At 47.0% G+C, this 21,712-nt stretch overlaps 2 protein-coding genes across 8 annotated transcripts in view; one reads left to right on the top strand and one right to left on the bottom strand.

The window, feature by feature from the left end:
- The window catches only part of LRIG1 (leucine rich repeats and immunoglobulin like domains 1), a 55,567-nt gene extending 42,294 nt beyond the window's left edge, over positions 1-13,273 (top strand). Inside the window, exons 10-19 of the mRNA XM_017747154.1 lie at positions 223-294; positions 1,560-1,631; positions 3,725-3,888; positions 5,818-6,138; positions 6,768-7,049; positions 7,594-8,013; positions 9,306-9,428; positions 10,013-10,159; positions 11,268-11,576; positions 11,806-13,273. Of these exons, the coding sequence (XP_017602643.1) occupies positions 223-294; positions 1,560-1,631; positions 3,725-3,888; positions 5,818-6,138; positions 6,768-7,049; positions 7,594-8,013; positions 9,306-9,428; positions 10,013-10,159; positions 11,268-11,576; positions 11,806-12,038 (2,143 nt within the window). The 3' untranslated portion in view covers positions 12,039-13,273. The remainder of the gene's footprint in view (positions 1-222; positions 295-1,559; positions 1,632-3,724; positions 3,889-5,817; positions 6,139-6,767; positions 7,050-7,593; positions 8,014-9,305; positions 9,429-10,012; positions 10,160-11,267; positions 11,577-11,805) is intronic.
- A 3,307-nt stretch (positions 13,274-16,580) lies between these two features.
- Positions 16,581-21,712, bottom strand: part of SLC25A26 (solute carrier family 25 member 26) — an 84,844-nt gene continuing 79,712 nt past the window's right edge. For all 7 annotated transcript variants that reach the window (XM_008643589.2, XM_017747199.1, XM_017747198.1 and 4 more), the window contains one exon: positions 16,581-18,448. In XM_008643589.2, the coding sequence (XP_008641811.1) occupies positions 18,352-18,448 (97 nt within the window). In that variant the 3' untranslated portion in view covers positions 16,581-18,351. The remainder of the gene's footprint in view (positions 18,449-21,712) is intronic.

Below are 21,712 nucleotides of genomic sequence, written 5' to 3'. Positions count from 1 at the left end.
ATCACTATTAAATTCAAATACAGATAAAAGGATTTAATTTCAGGAGCAGGAAAGTGAGTGTGCTTCAGCCCTCTTAATCTCTTTGCAGTTCAGATTTCCTGGGACTTACACTGAGTGTGTATATCAGATAAAGCCACACTAATTGCGTTCCTTCTTTTTTTTTTGCCCCCCTCTCCCCATTTTCTTTCTGTTTATCTGGCACTTGATGTTTGGAAACTGCAGAACTCTGTTTGGAAACAAGATCAAGTCAGTGGCCAAGAAAGCGTTCTCAGGGTTGGAGGCCCTGGAGCACCTGTGAGTAACCCACCATGCCTCAGAGTTCGGGAAGGGGGGTCTGCCAAAAGTAGCTGCTTGAGAAATCTGCTAGCAATTTAATAGTGTCTTTGTAAACTGAGAAGCCAGTCCATTTGTGGGGGCCACCTGCTTCCTTCTCATTATAAGTCCGCCTCAACTTTGGCCTTTTTTTGTGCCAGGAACAAAGTTATAGAACATATGGCAAATTTGCATGCTCTTAATTTTTGAGAGTATCACCTTGACTTGCACAATATTGTTTGCAGGCTGTTAGCAGTAAAAAGGCTCTCCTCCTTTGCCTCAACTTCCTCCTAAACCCAGGCTCTGGCAGTGACATATGTTGCAGATGACTGGTTTCGATGCAGGCACTGAACATCCCCATTCAGCACAACCCCCTTAGAGCCATTTGCAAGAAGTAAATTTTGGTTGCCTCTGTGTAATTTTTTTCTGTGTCCCAAGGCTGGTGACTCCAGCAGTGATTCATGAATAACCTTCTTTCTTGGATTAAGACAAGTATATGTGACTGTGCTCTGCATGTTTTATTGGCTGTTGATTGTATGATATGTTATGGCCATCGAGAGCACACTGGAAGATCTGGGCTGCCTGACTGGGGGTACATTCTCAAATAAAGGTGCCCTTAATGCTCTACTGAGATTGTCCTCTTTAAGTAGTGCTCATCTGCCCTACATGTCACTTAGTAGACTTCAGCCCTAAATCTGACACTGCTTTTTCAGAGAACAAATTATTTTTTTAATTAGCAATAGTTGTGAGGGAGGCTTTTAAGAACCCCTTCCTTTGGAAATACTGGGATGTTTTTTTAAACCCAACAATATCCTCTCCAAGTCACTTTCAAATAATTCCTCAGATGCTGTGTAGTGTGCAAGTATTTGCTTTCTTTTATATTTGCTGAAGGTCTAGCCTGGGGTACCACATTCCTGACTATCTTTGGTTATTGAGGGGGCTGAGGAATTTCCGAGCTATGGATGATGGAGGTAGCTCAGACTGAGAAAGCGTAGTGAGAAGATGGGGTAGGGAATGACTTAGTGATTTAGTTAAGTGTAATTTTTGTTGGCTGGCTATTGTTCAGCAATACTTTAATAATATAAAGGTGTTTTGAGGAGCATTTCTCTGCACCGAAAGTGCACAAGGCCTTAACAAGGAGCTACCAAATCACCTGCTACTGGAGTCATTGTTTAAATCAATGTGGAGAGGCTCTGTCCCAGCCACAGCATCCCTTTTGTTCACATTGCCTGTGGTTGTGCCTGCAGGAACCTTGGGGACAACGCCATCCGCTCCATCCAAGCCGATGCCTTTGCCAGGATGAGGAGCCTGCAGCAGCTGTAAGTGATTGCCCTGCTCACACCATTAGGCAGGAGGGATCCTCCTGGCCCTGGACGTGAGCAGCAGCACGGGTGTTATCCACATTACCACTCATTTATTTGCCCCTCCCCTCCGTCCTCCTCTGTGGGGTATTTTTACACGAGGAGCTGTCACAGGAACATCTTGCATGTAATAGTGAGTGAAATTAGATCATCAGAATAGGATCTTCCAGCAGGTTTGTGCCTGTGCAATTATTCATCTCCATTCAGGAAGTCCAGCCCTGGTCCTATTAGCCAGCTCTCCTGCTCACACCACCATGGACTTAATTCCCAGTGGTCCATCTGCTCCCTTGCTGTACCTGTGTTTAGGGTGCACACACAGGACTGATACTGCAGTGATAAGCAGCATTTGAACTGCATCCACTTGTCATCCAGCCTTCTGGTGTAAAAATACAGATGTGTTATCAGAGCTGCCACTTGTGCTCCAGGCTGGGGCTCTGCACTGTTATCAGACACTGTTTCCAGTCTTGCCTGGTTTCCTTTTCTCTTCTTCCCCATAAATATTTAATCCACTGTCAGTGTGTTGCTATGCCCCGGAGTAGTGCAGTGTCTGTGGAACACAAAATCACTTACTTGGTATTTGGGTAGGCACAGGTTCTTGCTCCTGACATTGGAAATGGGAATCAGATGGTCACTGTTAGCAGTGACACTTGATACCAGTGACTGGGAATGAAGAAGATAAACACTGTGCGTCTGTTGTGTGATTAAAAACTTCATCTTCTGCACTGGCTCTTGAAACAAAATTGAGATGAAAGATTGATCTTATTAGGAAGAGATAGTGAGATCCCAGATACTGTGAAGTATTGTTTATAAAATGGAGAAGTTCAGCTAGAGGGCATTTACATGCAGAATGCATTATGCTGAAGGATCTTGTGACCTGTCCCAACTAGCCAGGAGGGTTTTATGCCATCATGTGTGTTAGAGACTACACATCATTCTAGAAGAGCAAAGTGGACAGCTTGGAAAAATCAAATCCTATATTCCCTCCCTCTCCAGTCCATTTCTTTCTTTTTCACTTTCCTGCTCATTTCAAACTTCAGGATTTCCTGAGGTATTGGGTAGAAAAATAGCAGGAGATTCACATCTTACAGTGCAGTGCTGGAGCTGGGGTTCTGCTGTGTTCCTGATACCCTGCTCTTGCATAGCTTCTAGTATTGCAGGACAAGAGCTCTCTCTGGGGCATTTTCCCAGTCTCTGAGGCATCCTCACATTTAATTCCAAGGATCAGACTGAGTTTTGCAAACCAGACCAAAGTCTGAATGCCCTAAATTTACAGTTCTTCACTGGCCTCAGAGCTATGCTGAGCCATAATTTGGCCCAGAATATTGAAAAAAACCCACATTAATCCTGAAGCTCCCTTTTTTTTTGGCCCCTTTTTCACACCTCTTTTCCTAACATAAGGTGCTAAGCTAGTATTGGATCACAGAATTACAGAATCCTGCAATGGTGGGGTTGGAACTCAGGATTTCTCAACATCTCAGGATGCTGAGAAATGTTTTGTTTTCCAGACTAGTTACTGTTTGTGTGGGGTTTACACAAATATCTTTGGTCATTTCCTCCTCTACTGCTTCTGCTAATCAGTAAACACAACTCCAGGTTCACCCAGTGGAAGGCAGGGCCTCTCTGCTTACTGCTCTGCCATGGAGGGAACTCGAGGCCTTACAGTGGCAGCTGGGTGTCCTCTCTCTGTTCAGCAGTAAAGTGCTGAATTTGGTCCCCACCAAACATGCTCAAACCACAGGGGCAGAGGAGGAACTCACTGATACTGCTTGTCTGGGGATCACTCTGCAAGCTGGTTAATAAGTACAAGGTGCTACAGAGTGTAACTGCAGTACAGGAGTGGGGCTGTCTATGTGGAGATGAAATGCTCTTTAAATGTGTCATGTCTGTAACATCTTTAGTGCCTCCAGGACATCCCTGCAGTCCTTTTTTTTCCCTCCACCCATGCTGGGGGGGCGGGAGGAATGTGTTTAACATGAAAGGGCTGTGAGCCTCCCAGCCTTCCCTCTGTGCAGGACTCACAGCAGGCTCATGTTGGTTTTGTTTCCCTGCAGCCACATTAACAGCGACAGCTTCCTCTGCGACTGCCAGCTGAAGTGGCTGCCCCAGTGGTTAGTGGAGAAGGAGCTGCAGTCCTTCGTGGTGGCCACCTGTGCCCATCCTGAGTCACTGAAAAGCAAGAGCATTTTTGCCATCCAGCCAGAGAGTTTTGTGTGTGGTAAGTCTTGCCTGCGTGTTTTGAGGTTGTATGAAGGGTAGGAGTCACTTGGGAAACATTTTCTTTGACTACCAGCATGTTATTATGAGAGGGTTTCTGTTTTGTTTTGTTATTCAGTGGGATCAAAGGAAGCCCAAGCCTGCATTTTAAAAATTTGTCATTGGCTACAATTTATTTCCCACCAAAACCACACTGCATTGCTTGCATCCAGAGTATTCCTTACAGGGCTCTCTGAGTATTAAATCAAAAGGGACTAAGGCTTGTTCCACTTCCAGATGGGGCTGCACAGACACTTCCCCAGCCCTCTCAGTTTGACAGTACCAAGACTGCAGCTGTAATTTTATTTCCTTCTGCAGTGTCCTGAGCTCTTCTGCGGATTTGTGTTCCTCACCCATCTTTCTCCCTCTTGGAGACAACAAAGAGTTAAAAACAAAACCCAGAGGAGAATCCCTCCATCACAGCTGCTTCTTCCAAATACTTCAGTTGAGTCTTCACCTGAGCTATGGTTTCAAAGCAGCTTTACTTAATACCCAGAACACATAAACATCTACTACCTTTCTCATAAAGAAAAAGAAATTTAAATCATCACTGGAGGCCAAACTAATGCTGCTCAGGCATCCAGCTTTTTGGGGAAAAGAAAGGCCTGGTTTGGGAGCCAAACCCTGTGCAGTGGAGCCAACCAGTGAGGATCCTGGGTGGAGCTGCACATGGTTGTTTGAAGGAAAAATGAGCTTTTGCAAACACTATTTAACTGAGCTGAATGCATGACTTGCACTGAACGTGGAGCAGAAGCTTTGTTCCAGTGTCCCTCTTGATCCCCCAGTGACAGGCTCTGCCTAGGTGGCCTCTGTCTGAGCAGGCTGGGAGGGAGGCTTGCTGTGCTCATCTGGAAGAAGAGATCCTGAAGGCTCCATCCCCACAGCAACATCACAAAGCAAATGCAGCTTTGCTTCCCGGTGCCTGCCAAGTCCTCCAGGCACTAGTAGTCCTGGTTCCAGAGGCCTGGCTGTTTAATTAAACCTCAGTCAAATATTAAATTACACCATTTGTAGAAATCTAATAAATGAATCTGCTTGGAACCTTGCTAAAACCAACAGTCTTCAGGGCAGAGAGAGTGTGCAAAGCTTTCCACCCCGGTCGGGTGACAGGCAAATACAGCTGCTTCTGCTTTGACAGCATGAGCTGCGTAGAGTCACAGAGTCCTTTAGGTTGGAAAAGACCTCTAAGATCTTTGAATCCAACCATTAACTTACTACAGCCAAACCCACCACTAAACCATGGCTCCGAGCACTACATCTACACATCTTTTAAATACCTCCAGGGATGGTGACTCCACCACATCCCTGGTCCCTGGGCAGGCCTGTTCCAGTGCTTGACAGCCCTTTTTGGGAAGAAATGTTTCCTATTAGCTAATCTAAACCTCTCCTGGCACAACTTGAGGCCATTACCTCTTGTCCTATTGCCTGGGAGAAGAGACCAATCCCCACCTCACTAAAACCTCCCATGAGAAATTTTCCCTGGAGGTGACACTTCCAGCCCTTTAAGTGTCCTCTCCCATCCTACTTCATGCCAATACAGGTCTGGAGGTGAGGTTTTAAGTTCAGTCGTGCTCTTCATGCATGGATTGTACAAGGAAGGACAGCCTAAATATGGTCTGAATATTTTCTTCGGATCATAGCATCTTTCTCAGATTTCAGCCACATTGGTAAAGGAGCTGGGTGTCCTGTAGGTGTCTGAGGTAACTAGGTGACCATCTCAGCCCACTGAAGGAACCAGAGGAACAACAATCCCACGTAAACCAACCACTCAGTGGAGTTGTGTGGGGCACACCTGCTCTACAGAGCACTGCTTATTTCTCATTTCACCTCTTGGCTTGCTCCAGTCTCCCCTCAGAGTTCAGCACTGACTATTGCTGCTGTTTCCTCCCAGATGATTTCCCCAAGCCACAGATCATCATCCAACCTGAGACGACAGTGGCCGTCCTTGGCAAGGACATCCGCTTCACCTGCCTGGCTGCCAGCAGCAGCAGCTCCCCCATGATGTTTGCCTGGAAGAAGGACAACGAGATGCTGCACAACGCTGAGATCGAGAACTTTGCACACGTGCGAGCCAAGGACGGGGAGGTGATGGAGTGCACCACCATCCTGCACCTGCGGCACGTCACCTTCGCACACGAGGGGCGGTACCAGTGCGTCATCACCAACCACTTCGGCTCCACCTACTCCAACAAGGCCCGACTCACTGTTAATGGTGAGTGGGAGCTGCTTCCTCATTCCTCTCCTCAGCCTGAGCTTGTACATGGTACAGTTCCTTGGGACCCACTTAGTTCTTCCCAAGGGTCCACTCCTGGTGGTGAGCTCTTAACCTCTGCAGCAGCTGTCTGTATCTCAGTGGATGCTGAGAAATGCCCTGTGAGGAGCACACACCGTTTTGTGTTGGCTGCCATCCAACCAAGCACTTCAGCATGCATGTTCTTAACAGCTTTAGCTGCCTCTCTTTGGCTGCTCAGGTAGATTCTTTGCCCAATGAAAACAAGAATAACAAAGGGATGCAAAGAAGAGGGATGTAGTGATTGGAAGTTCTGTGTAGGACAGATAATGGATTTTTTCCCAGGTCTTCACAGAAGAAAATTAGCTTTGATCCCAGCTCTAATGATCTCAGTTGGGGGTGTCATGGATTCTGCAGACAGGTGTGCTCTATAGAAACACAGGGTCAGTCCCCAGCAATTCAGAGATACCCTGCAGAAGCAGGTGGACATCCTCCTCCCTGTGGGTAATGGTCATGTTCATCCTCTCTGTGGGAAGGAAAACAGAACTGCCCAGACAATGGTGTTTCCCCCACAGAATTGCTCATGCCCTTTTTTTGTTTTCTTTTATCAGTGCTGCCATCATTTATCAAAACTCCCCACGACATCACGAGCCGGACGGGGACGACGGCACGCTTGGAGTGTGCAGCCGAGGGACACCCCACGCCCCAAATCGCCTGGCAGAAGGACGGCGGCACCGACTTCCCTGCGGCCCGCGAGCGCCGCATGCACGTCATGCCCGACGACGACGTCTTCTTCATCACAGATGTGAAGATCGAGGACATGGGGGTCTACAGCTGCACAGCTCAGAACTCTGCAGGGTCCGTGCTGGCCAATGCCACCCTCACCGTCCTGGGTAAGATGCACCAGTGCCCCAGGAGGCCGAGTGCAAGTGGGAACTGGGAGGGATGGCTGTTCAAGCTCTTTACCACTTGCAGATAAAGAAAAGACAGAGTCAAATGTTCTGCTTAGTCTTGTTTCATTCTTTTACACTGTAGTTCACTAATGAAAAATACCTCTTAAATTAGAGAAGGAGCTGTATGTTGCATCTCCTCTTGAGCCGAGGAAGCCCCTTCAACCAGCCTATTTGCTCTCTGGGAAAATGACTTCAAAAGGAAATTGCACTTTGTCTCTCTTGCCCTATGAAATAATTCACGTGTCAGCTGTTGGCCCATGTCCTCAGAAGTTTCTTGTTGGGAAAACTTAACACCAGTTGGTTGTGGGAAGTGAGGCCTTAGCTGTGGTTGTTAGATCTGTTGTGGTGTGCAGCTGCCATATTCCTGAGCATGTGCCTGCTTTGTGCCTTGCTGTGTCTGCAGAAACATCAGGAATGTTCAGCACTGTTAAATCTGATGTTACACTGTCCCTAAGAATTAATTTCTGTGTTTGTTCTCCTGCAGAGACTCCATCTTTGGTCCATCCACTGGAAGACCACGTGGTCTCTGTCGGTGAGACCATGGCTCTCCAGTGCAAAGCCACGGGGAGTCCCCCGCCCCGCATCACCTGGCTGAAAGGTGACCAGCCCCTGGTGGTGACGGAAAGGCACCACTTCACCTCGGGCAACCAGCTGCTGATCGTCAGGAACGTTGTCCTGGAGGACGCGGGGAAGTACACGTGCGAGATGTCCAACACGCTGGGCACGGAGCGCGCGCACAGCCACGTGAGCATCCTGCAGTCGCTGGGCTGCCGCAAGGACCGCACCACCGTGGGCATCATCACCATCGCCGTGGTCTGCAGCATCGTGCTCACCTCCCTGGTCTGGGTCTGCATCATCTACCAGACCAGGAAGAAGAGTGAAGAGTACAGTGTCACCAACACAGGTAGCTCTAGTGTCCTGAGGCCCCCTCTAACCTTTTGTGCTGCCAGATGTCCCACTGAGGCTGAGCCGGCCCATCAGGGAGCCACACAATGCACTGAACTGCAGCTGGCTTATCTCCCTGGTTCTCTTGGCTCACAGAGCTGGAACCAGCTTTCACATGCTGCTGAAGCATGTTCAGAGCTGCATTTCTCCCCTTGGCTTGCTCTTTAAGGAAGGTCTTTTCCACTTGGCAGTAGTTGCAGCCATTGCTTTGCTACTTTGGTTTTCCATGACCATACGTGGTAACTCTTGAGGCAGTCTGGATGATGTCCATGATGCTGGGAACCTGTCTTACTTTTTGGAAATCTGTATTTTCAAAGATTTTGAATTCAAAACTTGAAAAATTAGACTTTGAAGATGGAATTCCTTTTTCCATGTTGGCTATAAGAGCTAGCCCTGCTGATGGGGGGTATCTGTTACTTTTTAAAGAAAGAATTAGCGTTTATTGCTTTCTCCTGATACTCAGAGGGGATAATTTCATGCTGAAATAAGTGTTGCAGTAAGAATAAAGTCTCCTGACCTCTTTACACAGCCTCTGAACAAAACAGAAGTATGTAAGAACCAGCCTAAGACTTTCCCAGCCTGTTGGGATTTGCAGCCTTCCTATATTATGCTTAGCTTTAGGCAGAGTACAAAAGGATTTTTAAAGACATGGGTTAGGTAGGAAGTCTTGGATAGCCTGTTAGCAGTGTGATGTATTAGTGGGATTCTTTTATAACTTCTTTTTTCAGTCCTGAAAATCCAGGGCTTCATGCCTGATATAATTGAGTTTCACTTGATTTTGTATGGCAAGGGAAACTGAAATTACCTGATAGAAAATGGAGAAAGCCAAGGACAGCCAGGAGGCTTAAGACTTATTTCCTGCTTATGGGAATCAAAGAGCTTGTTGTGCAGAATACTTTTACTCCTGACTTCAGGAGGCAGAGGGCTTGACTCAAAGGAGGGACTGAATTTCAGGGGAAAGAGAAGGATTTACTTATTCTGAAGAAATAGTTCTACTCCACCTACTATGTACTGACCATGCCACATGCAAACCCTCAAAGTGCCTTTACCAGCACTATCTCTCACAGCTTTAAGCTTTGAAAAATCAGGAATGGGGCTTTTGAGGGGAAAGGAATATTTAGGCAGTTCAGTTTCCATTGCACCTACAGAAAATAACCGGTTCTAGATCTGGTCCCAAATCCCCCTTGAAAATGTGAATTTACTTTGAAAATCCTGCTGGGAACTGAGGTTTCCTTGCTCCCATTGCTCTAGATGAGACTATTGTGCCTCCTGACGTGCCAAGCTACTTGTCCTCCCAAGGGACTCTCTCGGAGAGGCAGGAAGTGGCCATTGGAGTGGATACCCAGCAGCCCAAAGGACACATTGACAGCAATGGTGAGAAATGGTTTAATCATTCTGTAATGCTGGATCTGAACTTGATATGGGAGGTAGAAATCACAGCCCAGAGTACTTCTGTGTTTGTGTTTGTTCTGAGTTATCAGAGATCTTCATAATGTAACTCCTGCATTTATGCAGAGCAGGGATCTGTGTTTGACTTCACAGAGCTCTCCTCTCCCAGAAGTTAAGTGTTCCCACAAGCTGACTGCCTCAGAAACTGCTCAGTCAGGCCCCAAGGACTGGTTTTTTGCTAATTTTGGATTCTTTTTTTGGCAGCAGAGTTACACATAGTTATACTAGAAAATGCATTAGCATTGCCTGTCCCTGCCTTCAGGCTTTGAAATTAAATGTTGGGGTTTTACACTATTTAAACACAGCACATTAGGAAGGAGAAGTTCAGAGTTCTGAACTAAGATGCTCCTGAGACTGTGCAGCATTTATTCTGTTAAATGTTAGCTGAAAATTATCTATTCTCTCCATTGCTATTTTTTCTCCATTTTTCCAGTAGAAATAAGACCAACAAGTCACCTAAGTGTGAGCAGAGGGCTGTGATCTTTAACCAGATGGCTTGTTTGTTACAGGTATGTGTCAGACTGACGCTGGAAGGTGTCCAGATGTTGAAGCTCCTGCTGTAGGTTGTAGACAGCCCAAGCTGTGTGTCAGCTATAATAAAGACACTTGGAAAACTGAGGACATGACTGATGGAATGCTTGTTCCAGATAAGACAGGTACAAAACCCATTAATCTGGGAAGGCATTTCGTGTTTGTACAGATCACAAAGCCCTCCAAGTCAGACAGCATTTACACAAGAAATTGTTACCTTCAGAGAAAAAAAAGCCCAGAATGATTATCAGGTGCAAGCACAGAAAATTTACTTTCTCCTGCTTGCTTTGATCCTCTCTCAAGCATGGATAGTTGGAATTTGAGGAACTGTCAGAAAGAGGCAGAGTAAAGCTCCTGACTGCCATTCTGTCCAGCTGGCTGATGGGAATTTTGATTTGAGATATTCCTAGAATATGAGAGCACTTTCAAAACTGAAGGTGTTAAATTTTTTCATGCTCTTTTAAAAGGGCTGTTGACTTCAAAGCTCAGCTTTTTTATTTATTTATTTTAAAAATTTAAAATTTGTTTTGGGCACTACACCTGCCTCTGCTCTTTGCCAATTTTTACAGTGTTACACGCATACTTTTCTATTTTTAGGATGTGCTTTCTGTTCTAACATTGTATTGTAAAAGCCACAGAAAACCAGTCAATGAAACAAATTTCCCTCTAGAAGAAACTAATGTAAAGTTTAATAATGGAAAGTTGTTGAGTGCACTAAGGAAATTAACTTTCAACATTTAGAAACTCCTGCTGCTTTGAATTCTGCTCATCTGTTGTTCCCACTACCAGTAATAATGTATCCTGAGATAACAGTGTGAGCTGATGGTGATCCCTTGTAAAGCAGCAGTACAAAAATAAGAAAGGTAACTTGGTATTTTAAAGCAGCTACAGGAGAGTTCCACTTTGCATTTCTACCCTGATTAGAAAGTCTGGAAAAGGAAATAAATGCATAGTTTATTAAAAAAAAAGAAAGTTACAACTTCTTTGGAGTGAAAAAGAATCCCTAACTAAAGCTATTGATTGGAACTACCTTTAGTGATGGTGGCTACAGAGTTCTGAAAACTGGGTGTGTAGTAGCCCTGTGTAAAATCACAAAGTGTCCACATTATTTAATGAGAGATTCCCCCCTGAACTACACAGAATTGCCCTTTCCTTCCATGATTTGTGTGCTCCAGTGCTGACCACTTCCAGCTGCTCATCCTCCTTTGTTGATTTTCCCTTCCTCCCCCAAAGGCTATGGGCTGCCCGTGGTGTGCACAGAGTGCAGCAGCAGCACAGACAGCATGAACGTCCACATCTACCCCAGGGACTCCGAGTGCTACTCTGAGAGCCTAAAGACTGTGGAAAACACCCACCCCAATGCACTGAGCAGCAAGGAGCGCCATAGGAAGAGGGGTGCAGGCACCAGCCTTCTTCATGCTCAGCCCTGCAATGGGATTGCCAGTGGCAAGAGGGTGGAAACAGACGGGACCCTCTACCCCAGCAACCACGACAGGATAAGGCCAGAGGGCATGGCCAGCGCGCTGCTCGCAGACACGCACGGTACGTCCTTCCTTGGGGTCACCTTTGATCCCCAGGGGCTCCATCGGGGTTGTGGTACAGCCCCATGTGCTCCCCTCAGCCTTTTCAACTAGCTCACAGGCATGGATGGCAGCGGTGGGGTTGGTTTGAGCACAGAATAGACTCATTAAGCTTGGGAAAGACCTCCAGGGTCATGGAAGATAGCAGGCTGAGCATCACCTAACCATGCTGATCCTTTGGGGTTTTGCAGGCTCTTCACAAGCAGCAGCAAAGCCTTCAGAGCTTAACAACCTTAATTTGGTGAGAGCTTCACCAGCAGGAGGGTCATTAAAACAACTGAATGTGCTTCCCGAAATGTCCCCAGCACTACTGGATCTGCAGAGGGAAGCAGAAGTGGAGCAGGCTCTCCTGCCCAGTGGCACCGCAGCCCAGCCCTTCAACTCTGGTCACGAGCCCAAGCTACCCAACAGGTCTCTGGACTGAGAGCACACACTGACTGCCATGTGCAAATTAACAAACACACTATTACTTTTTAAATTTTTTTTTTTTGCACAGAGTATATAGGCTACTTACTTCTACCTCGAATCTCGAACTGATGGCCTGGCAAAGGCAACCAACTGAGGTATGAGAAACAAGCTTGTATGGGGAACAAACTCCTGTTCGAGCGTCATCTGATTGTACATAGTTTAAAACTTCCCTGAGAAGTATGAAGTGTTCAAAAGTCAACTTGCATATGAAGCACATAAATGCAAGGGATTATTGTGTAAAGAGAAAAGTATTTGATACAATTGTACATAAGAGTTTTCATATATAAATATATAAAAAAAAATATATATCTTTTACAGAGGCTATTTTAATCTTTAGTGCATGGAAAACTGAGTGAAATTTTACAATTTTGGCAATATTGTTTTCAGTATCAGGTTGCTGTTAAACTTTGTGAGAGAAATAATTCTGGTGCCTTAAATGCATAAGCATAACTTTTAAAAGCCAGACCGTTCCAAAGGGATTGTCCTCTTTTCAGTGGAAGTTCCTTTACACCATGTACACCGGGGTTGGGTTAATCCCAGGTACTGCTTGGGTGGAGCAGTGACCAGGAGCAGCCCTGTGGAGAGGGAGCTGGGTGTGTTGGTGGATCAGAGGCTGGACATGCCTTTGCCATGTGTGCTCACAGCCCAGAAATCCACCCGTGTCCTGGGCTGCATCCAGAGCATTGTGGGCAGAAGATCCTCCTCCTCTGCTCCACTCAGGTGAGACTCCACCTGGAGTTCTGCACACAGTTCTGGTGCCCTCAGTATAAGGAGGGCTGTAGTGACAAGACAAGGAGTAATGAGTTCAAACTGAAAGGGGGAAAATTTAAGTTAGATATGGAAGAAATTGAAATTCTTCCCTGTGAGGGTGGTGAGACACTGGTACAGGTTGCCAGAGAAGCTGTGGATGTCCCATCCCTGTAGGTGTTCAGGTTGGAGGGACCTCTGAGCAACCTGGACTAATGAAAGGTCTCCTGGCCCATGGCAGGGGCCTGGAACAAGATCACCTTTAAGGTCAGGACAGGCTGGATAAATGGGCTAAATCCAACAATATGAGGTTTAACAAGTCCAAGTGCTGGGTCCTACACTTCAGCTACAACAAACCCCTGCAGCACTACAGGTGGGGACAGACCAGCTGGACAGGGACCAGGCAGAAAGGGACCTGGGGGTACTGACTTGGCAGCAGCTGAACATGAGCCAGCAGTGTGCCCAGGTGGCCAAGAAGGCCAATGGCACCTGGCCTGGATCAGGAATAGTGTGGCCAGCAGGACCAGGGAAGTGATTCTTCCCCTGTACTCAGCACTGGTGAGGCCTCACCTTGAGTGCTGTGTCCAATTCTGGGCCCCTCAGTTTAGGAAGGAGGTTGAGATGCTTGAATGCATCCAGAGGAGGGCAACAAGGCTGGTGAAGGGCTTGGAACACAAATCCTGTGAGGAGCAGCTGAGGGATCTGGGGTTGTTTAGCCTGGAAAAAAGGAGCTCAGGGGTGACCTTATCACTCTGTACAACTCCCTCAAAGGAAGATATAGCCAGGTGGGGGTTGGTCCCTTCTCCCAGGCAACTACTGACAGGACAAGAGGACACAGCCTTAAGCTGTGCCAGGGGAAATTAGGCTGGACATTAGGAAAAAATTCTTCACAGAGTGGGCATTGGAATGGGCTGCCTAGGGAGGTGATGGAGTCACTGTCCCTGGAGGTGTTTAAAAAGAGACTGGATCTGGCACTTAGTGCCATGGTTTAGATGATAAGGCAGTGTTAGGTCATAGGTTGGACTTGATGATCTCAAAGGTCTTTTCCAACCTAGTTAATTCTGTGATTCTGTCCCTTCCAACCCAAGACATTCTGTGATTCAATTGCATTACTTAGCACAAATTTCTTTCCCCTTGGAAATTTATTGTACTTAACACATTTAATAACAGAGAGGTTCAACTGTGTCAAATGAAATTTATAAAGAAAAAAAAGCAGTGAGCAATGACATAGCAACCTGATATTTTCCTGTTGGTGGAAGAACTTAAATTCTATTATTTTTCAAAACTTTGTAAAAATTACTATTTGAACTGTGACTGTGTGAGACTTTAGAGTGGACCACACAGGAGGCACTAAGTAACTCGGCAACAGTACAGAGCCCCAAAACAACCAGAGGAAAAGGCTGTTATGACTGGGAAGCAGTTACCAAAATAAATAACTTGAGCAGTAAACCAGGGGTGGTCTCGTAACAGTCCACCTTTCAAACATATCATCGTAGGAGGTGTTACCTTCCATGTGTGCTGGCACAGCACTGGGCACCACAGCCCTCACCACAGGCCCTTCCCCTTCCGAAGGGACCCAGCTCCACCTGTCTGAGGTGTGTGCAATGATCCAGCCTTGCCCTGCCTAGAATAAATAACCCATGCCAGTATAATGCATTTTCACTCCCAAAAAACATCTGTTCGGGGGGGGTTTGAAACCATAGAGCTGTTTTGACAACAAAACTAAACTGCACTCCTAAGGGGACAGCTGTATCATTAATTCATCCAATACTTTTTTTTTCCTTGCAACATAATACTACACTATGTAGTTGAACAGCCAGACTCTCTATATGAAAATACCACCTTCAAGTGAGTTACACTGCCTTGTGTAGCAATTCTGGGCTAGTTAGAAATACACTTGTTTTATAAGGAAAACTGTGGATTCATGGTTGAAACAGACTTTTAAATGGAAATGTCCCAAATGTTTTTATGTGGTCTTTTAAGCTTGTCCATTAATGGGAGGGGGCAGGTAATAAAGAAATGCCCACCTCAATCAAACAGATCTTTGTCACTTCTGACTTCACAATGATGCTTTTTATTTATAGAAAGGCTGCTTTCCAGTGGTGTTTGTTGGTACCTGTGGATGGATGATTTGAGTTCTGCTAACATGAGGTTGCTAACTCTGGTGATGACTACTTTGGGGCAGGTTTATCACAGGGGGGTTGTCACTTTTTTCCTATGGAGCAACTCAAATACCAGTTCCACTGAGGCTGAGTCTGGGAATCCACCTTTGCCAGGACTGCTGTTCAGAACAAGCAGCAGAGATAAGGGCAGAAACACTTCATGCTCACTTTAGATCCATTACTTAGGGACCTGCTCCAGTGCTACTGCACCTATGGGGTTTCAGGGAGTGGCTGCAAGCTGCCCCTTGGTTTTATTACAAGGTGGTCATACCCAGCCTTAGCTTGAAGAGCCACCAGCTCCTGTGAGGGAAGGACCTCAGGCCCTCAGGGTCAGGGAGCAGCAGCTGCCCCTGGATGAAGCCAGGCATAATTCAGCCAGTACCTGTCTGTCCCAGTCCCTGACTATTGACACATTTGCACTTTGAGACAGGTGGTGAATTATGTTGAGTGCCAAGTTTATTCAAAGCAAAGGAAATGGATGTTAGAAAATTATAAACTGAGCACAGTTTTCCCTTCACTAAAGGGAAAAGTGCTCCAGAACCGACTCGTGGAACCAGGGACACAGGGAAGATGGGAATGATTCAATGGGCTCGTTTTGCTGGCGGCAGTGTCATCACCAGTGTGGATACAAAGCATATTTGCCATGTTAACATTGAAAATAATGTTTCTGAATAAAATTAACTGCCTAATGTTATGACTTCCACTAAATATGTGAATTTGCTGCTTCTAAGAGGCAATGTGAAAGAGGAAGTATTACTTTTGTGTACAAATTTATTTATTTATTAGAAAATTTGGTACAATGTTGTACATTGAAAAACATGTAAGATATTGAAGTGTCTAACAAATGGCATTGAAGTGTCTTTAATAAAGGTTCATTTATAATATTACGGCTGATTTGTTGAGAGTGAGCTTTTGGGAGTTTCAGTTGAAAATTAAATAAAATTCTAATCCATTGCTATAACTCTTTTCTGTCTTTCTCTTATGGAAATGGAGATTAACTGCCAAAGTACCTGCTCTTGAAATTGGGCCATGAGATCCTGGGGAACAGCATGAGGCTCTGACAGCCTGGCATGTGGATGGGGTGGAATTTGGGGCTGGACTGGAAAATACAATACAGAACTCATAAGAAATACATTTCCAATATATCAGCTTGCTTTAGTATCTGGCAAGTCCCCCTGTCTTGGCAGTGCGAACAGAACAGTTGGGGGAGTGAGCATGTGTGCAAGTAAAAACACGGCCAGGACAGCACCAGACTCAGCAGCAGTTGTGAACACCTCTGGTGTTCCCAAACCCCAACCCCACCCTGGATGGAAATTCCAGAGGCAGCTTTGGAGATAAGCCTGAATTCTTGCTTTAACTAAAAATCTCAATTCAGTTTCTGTATATTTTTTAAAAATTAAAACTATTTCCCCCTTGAAATTATTGCTTTGGGTATAAAACAGGTTGTCTGAGAATACTCAAAGTTCCTTAACATATGTAGGAGTTAAAATTTTTTAAAATTGAGAGAGGCTTTAAGAGGCTAGGGCCTGAGGTGATGACAAAAACTGATTCTGCAACATTAAATAAAAACAAAAAATGCACCATTTGGACCCAATGACATAAAGATGATTATTTACAGCTCAAGTAATTAAATGCATCAACTGTAGTGCTAACCCCCTCACCATGCTTAAAGAGCTTAAACAGAAAATGTGATAGACTTTTGAGACAGAGTAATAAATCTTCCTCCCTCCCAGCCCCTAAAATTGGATCTGATACATATATACAGGATACATGTATAGAATGTCATAAAAGAGACAACCTCTACAGCAAGCCATGGTAACGAGTAGCACTACCAACCAGCCAAGACAGGACTTGGCTGAATTCCCAATTTTAACTGAAGATTAAGAATTATGTCCTTTGTTCTCTATGTTTTACTTGTCTGCCAATTATTTTCTAAGTTTTGGCCTCTACAAAGTCTTACTACATGTCATTTGTGTAACAAAACATCCAGCCTGGGCTGTTGGTGCTCTGGGCAGGGGCTCTGGTGTCACTTGTGTCCCCTGGTCAGTACATTAACCTGGTCTGGCATTTGTTCTCCCTCCCTCCAGACTCTGAACACCTGCACATCGTCCTCATGAGGGGAACAGCCTCACAGTTAAATTACAGCACCCTAGGGCAGCACATCATCCCCAGTACATCAGCGTTGGGATGACGGGGACGGAGCGAGCACGGAGCACGCACGGTGCCACCAGAATCAGTGACCTGGCATGGCTCAGTCATGAGGAACTGCCCAGTATCATGGCCCAACCCACGGCCGTGCAGGAACCCATCACCCACCACAGTCCCTTGGCTTTGCCTGCCCTCAGAAACACCCTCCACAGCTAAACCTCCTCCCCCACCACTCAGTCAAGCTGGTGCTGTAAACTTGACCACCAGCACCGACTCTGGTGATAATTTTGCGTAATTCCAATAAGGTCTCCTCACACTCCTCCCCGCACCGTTTTGACTGCTGCAGCTTCTGTTTCCTACACAAGAACAGCACCAGAATTTTGCTCTGCCTGCCAGCAGCCCCCTGAGAGCCCTCAGGATCCACCCTTACATCGGCAGAACTCCGATGTTCTCCCTGCCTTACCCTCCCAGCCTCCCTCCCGTGCTTCAGCACTTCCATCCTCCCGCTGCTTCAGCAGCTGAGGGATGAAGACCAAAAGAAGGCAGAGCTCCATGTCTTTGCACAAGCACTGCTGTAAAATAATACAAGCCCATGCTTTTACTGGAGAAATGTGAGTGTGGTTAATAAAGCTGCATTGGCTTCCTCACAGGAATGCTTGCTGAGCACCTGTACGTATAAACAGGAATATAAACTTCCACAAATACAGCTCAAATCAGAAACAAATGGATTATTGTCTTTTACAAAGAGCTCTCCCAAGCCAGAATCCTTTCGGTGCTGTTGGAGGGCAGCAGGCTGTAACTCTATCGACCCCTTCCCCTCCCCTGTTACGAGGCAGGTGCCACTGAACGATGAAAACTTGCTTTATTTCAGCCTCCCCACAGCCCCCGAGCCAGAGCTTTCCAAAACACTTTCCCTGCAGGAGTTCTAATAACGCCTTTCGCAGCCACCGTAATTAGCTGTTTACCCCCCAAACATTACTTTTTTGGCACAACTCTTCACAATGACCTCACCCACTTTCCATGCAGGAAAATTTCATGTTTGGGAAGCTGGATTATTGGAGGATTTAGTTTTCTCTAGCAGGGAGAGTGGCTCTCAGCCTGCAGGACAGCTGCTGTGAGGGGTGCCGGAGGAAGGCTCTGCTCCCAGCCCGACTCCTCCTCTGCCTCGGCGGCTTCTCCGGCTTCTCCCCCCGCAGGAGCGGCCGGGCTGGCTCAGAGCAGCAGCTGCCGAGTCTTCTCATATGTCCCCAGGAAGATGAAGCCTCCCAGGCTGATGGCTGCCATCCGTGGGACAACACCTGCGAACAAGCTGAAGGCAAAGGAAAAGCAGTTTAAGAGGACGAACCGGGAGCAGATGCAGGGGCTTCGGAAGACAAAGCCAAGAAAAACTCTCTCTTGCTGGTTTCTTAAATCCCACCCCACTGCTCACTGAAGGAATCCGTCTGGGCTTCCCCAACACAGCACTCCCAAAGCTTGTGATTTTTAAGCTCTCTCCACACTCCTCAGGTGCAGAAGGAAAAGGCAGGAGGCTATTATGGGCCACTGGAAAGGGGAGCTCGGACACATGCCCACAAAGAGCTGCAGACTGGGAACATCCTGTCTGCAGGTGGGAACATCCTGTCCTCCACTGCCCCCACCAGCCCCTCTGTGTCAGGGGCTCCCCCTTGCAGAGACAGCCCTGCTCACTGCAGTGGCTCATTCCCAGCAACACGCAATAGCCGTGAAGGAGAAGAAATATTCAATTTATGGCACCTTCACCTTTTTTAGGTGCCTGATCTTCATAGTTCTTTGAAATTAACAGGAAACTTGTGCAAAGCCAATTGCTTGACACATCTAAACTCACAGTTGGTTTAACATCTTCAGGACAGGCCAGTGTATCCTCCCAGAGGATTACAGGCTTCCTTTGTGGCAAGCAAGGATTAAACATTAGGCTTGAATCCATCTGGCATCCCACCTCCTTCCAGATCTATCACCCTCGGCCTGGCTGAGGTCCACAGGGATCCTGTCCCTGGCTTTTCCAAACACTGCATGGTCCTTGCTAAGAGCGTGCCCACAGTGGGACATGGTGTAATTCCTGGTGAGACCTGGCTGCTCAGGAGCTCCCTGCTCCTGCTGCACAGGGAAACCTCTGACAATAATGAGCTCTGCAAAGGAGCCTGGAGCACACAGGCAGATGGAAACATTTTATGGCTTTACTAGACAGCAATTGGGTCTATTACCATAATGACAGCTTTAAAACAGAGTAATTTGTACAAGGCATGTATGGACAGAGCACTGGTAGGGCAAATCCTAGGGAGCAGCACACACCATCCCTCTCCTGCCAAATTAGGGAGCCTCATTACGGGAGCAGGGGCAGATATTCGTTTCCAGAACAGCCCACTCGAGACACAGCTATTACACAAACAGGGGCCCATAACTGAGTTAACCCAGAAGCTGCATCCCTGGCAACCCCTATTACCAACCATCACTTCCAAGAATCCTGGCCCTGCTTCTCCCAGTTCCTGTTCCCACCTGCCACCCGTGGCCTCTTCACACTTTCCCCATGGGCTCCCTTTCTGCATGAGGGCAGAGCTGAACAGCTGCAGGCAGGTCCCAAATCCAAAGAGCAGAGCTCTGTGGCAGGTCTGATCTGAACTGCTCTCTGCTGGGCCATGCCTGCACCCATCAGCAGATGAGATAAATTGGGTTTATTTCTGCTGGCCCCATCAGAAACCACTCTGGTGGGTAGAGGTCTGCTGTCTAGTTGGATTTGCTCTCTGGAGATTTCACCTGGCACTCTGCCACTCCTCAGTTCCTAACAGGAGACTAACAGGACCCCTGCAGTTAGACTTTGGATCATTGAATCATTTAGGTTGAAAAAAGACAAGCCCAAAATAACCCAGCACTGCCAAGCCCACCCCTAACCCACGTTCCCAAGCACCACAGTTACACACTTTTACAACACTTCCAGGCTTGCTGATTCCACCACTTCCCAGGGAAAGATGGTAAGGCAATGCAGGGCCTGGACACAGCACAGAGGGGCCAGTGCTGAAAAAAGCACCGTGTAACCTAAGAAGTACCCTCTGGACCAATGAGGCGGCCATAGTGACACAAACTGCTGCTCTCCTCTGGCCACAGCTCTGCACCCAGCTCTGCACCCAGCTCTCTCTGTGGGCAGCTTGTGCTCTGCACAGCAGCCAGCGGGGCTGGCTGTGAGGAGCAGCATGGCTCGGGTTCGGCGGGCAGCAGGGACCGAGGGGCGAGCAGGCTGAGCGGGGCCGCCGAGCGGGGCGAGCAGAGGCCGGGCAGGAGAGCGAGGACAGGGCCGGGCCCGCAGCAGCGCCAGGCACGGGGCTCCTCGGGGAGGCCTCGGGCAGCCGATAAATGGCACACAATGAGCCGAAGTGACGCTGTTCATAATGGTTTTTATATCCCACAGCTCCTCCCATGGTTTTCCCATTCACAGGAGATTTGTGGACAGTCTGGAGAGTCTCACCCCACAACAGGGTTACCTCGCCTCTCGGGGTGTAATTTGCAGGCTGGTGGTGGAGGCTTTCTCCCCCCTGGTTGGCTGCCTGGCAAAATTCCCCCAGAGATAGGACCCTTCTGTATTCCCTGAAGACAATTTTCTCTGCTCAGAGGCAGAGCTGCTCTCCTCCCCTCGAAGGGGTAGCCCAGTAACAGAGCCTTTCTCTGTGCATGTGCTGTTACTGCCGAGGCATGTGCCCTTCTGGTACTTTTCCACTGAAATCGAGATTCATAACTCACACTTCAACAAATAAAACTAAACGATGTTGAGGGATTATTAAATCGGTACCTCACACGTGCCAACTTCACTCCAACCACGAAGCTCATGGGAGGAACAGGACACCTGGTGCAAAACCACCAGCTCCATCCCCAGCTCCACAGAGGCCACCTCACCAGCATTACCACTCCAATAATCCTTGTGTTTCTCACCAATGAATTGGGAAGCTTCATCCATGGCTTTAAAACACCATCTCCTTGTGTGAAAAGCTGTCAGACAAGATGCAAACTTCCTTTCCTGTGAATGATTCCTCTACCCCTCTGGCAAGAGCAAAGAGGTGCACAGATCCACTCACCCCATTGCTATCCTAACCCCTACCACAGTCCTGGCTCTCCCTGGACAGAAATGGATGTGGAATTTCTTGGCATGAAGCAGAGGGATTTACTAGGTGCAGACCAGGAAGCTGAGCCCTGTGCTCTGGTTTTAATAAGGTGGCAATAAGCAATGTGTCTTTCTGCCATCAGAATTCCTCCTCTTCAAGTACGAGATTTATTAGAGGAGCCATAAATCATGTCATGTTGCAACTGGCCAAAAAAGCCCGACATTTTTATTGGTTTTGATTAATAGATTTATAATTGGCAGCAGGCATGACAGCCTCTGCGTTTATTTTTCCCAAGACTTTCTTCCTTTTCCTTGCAGCTGAAGCAGCTTGGCCTCCTTTACATGTTACTTTTTCTCCAGATCTCTTATTGTTTTGATTTCAACTGAATTGTGTTCCCTTTGGTCCTAGTCCACTGGTACTATCTTTGGGCAGAGTTTAATTCTGGGTTGTTTAGAAAAGGGCACTGC

The sequence above is a fragment of the Corvus brachyrhynchos genome, unplaced genomic scaffold, assembly GCF_000691975.1.
Source record: "Corvus brachyrhynchos isolate BGI_N302 unplaced genomic scaffold, ASM69197v1 scaffold91, whole genome shotgun sequence".
Classification (NCBI taxonomy): Eukaryota; Metazoa; Chordata; class Aves; order Passeriformes; family Corvidae; genus Corvus; species Corvus brachyrhynchos.
The sequence above is the reverse complement of the archived record's forward strand: the minus strand, read 5'-3'. Positions and strand labels throughout refer to the sequence as shown.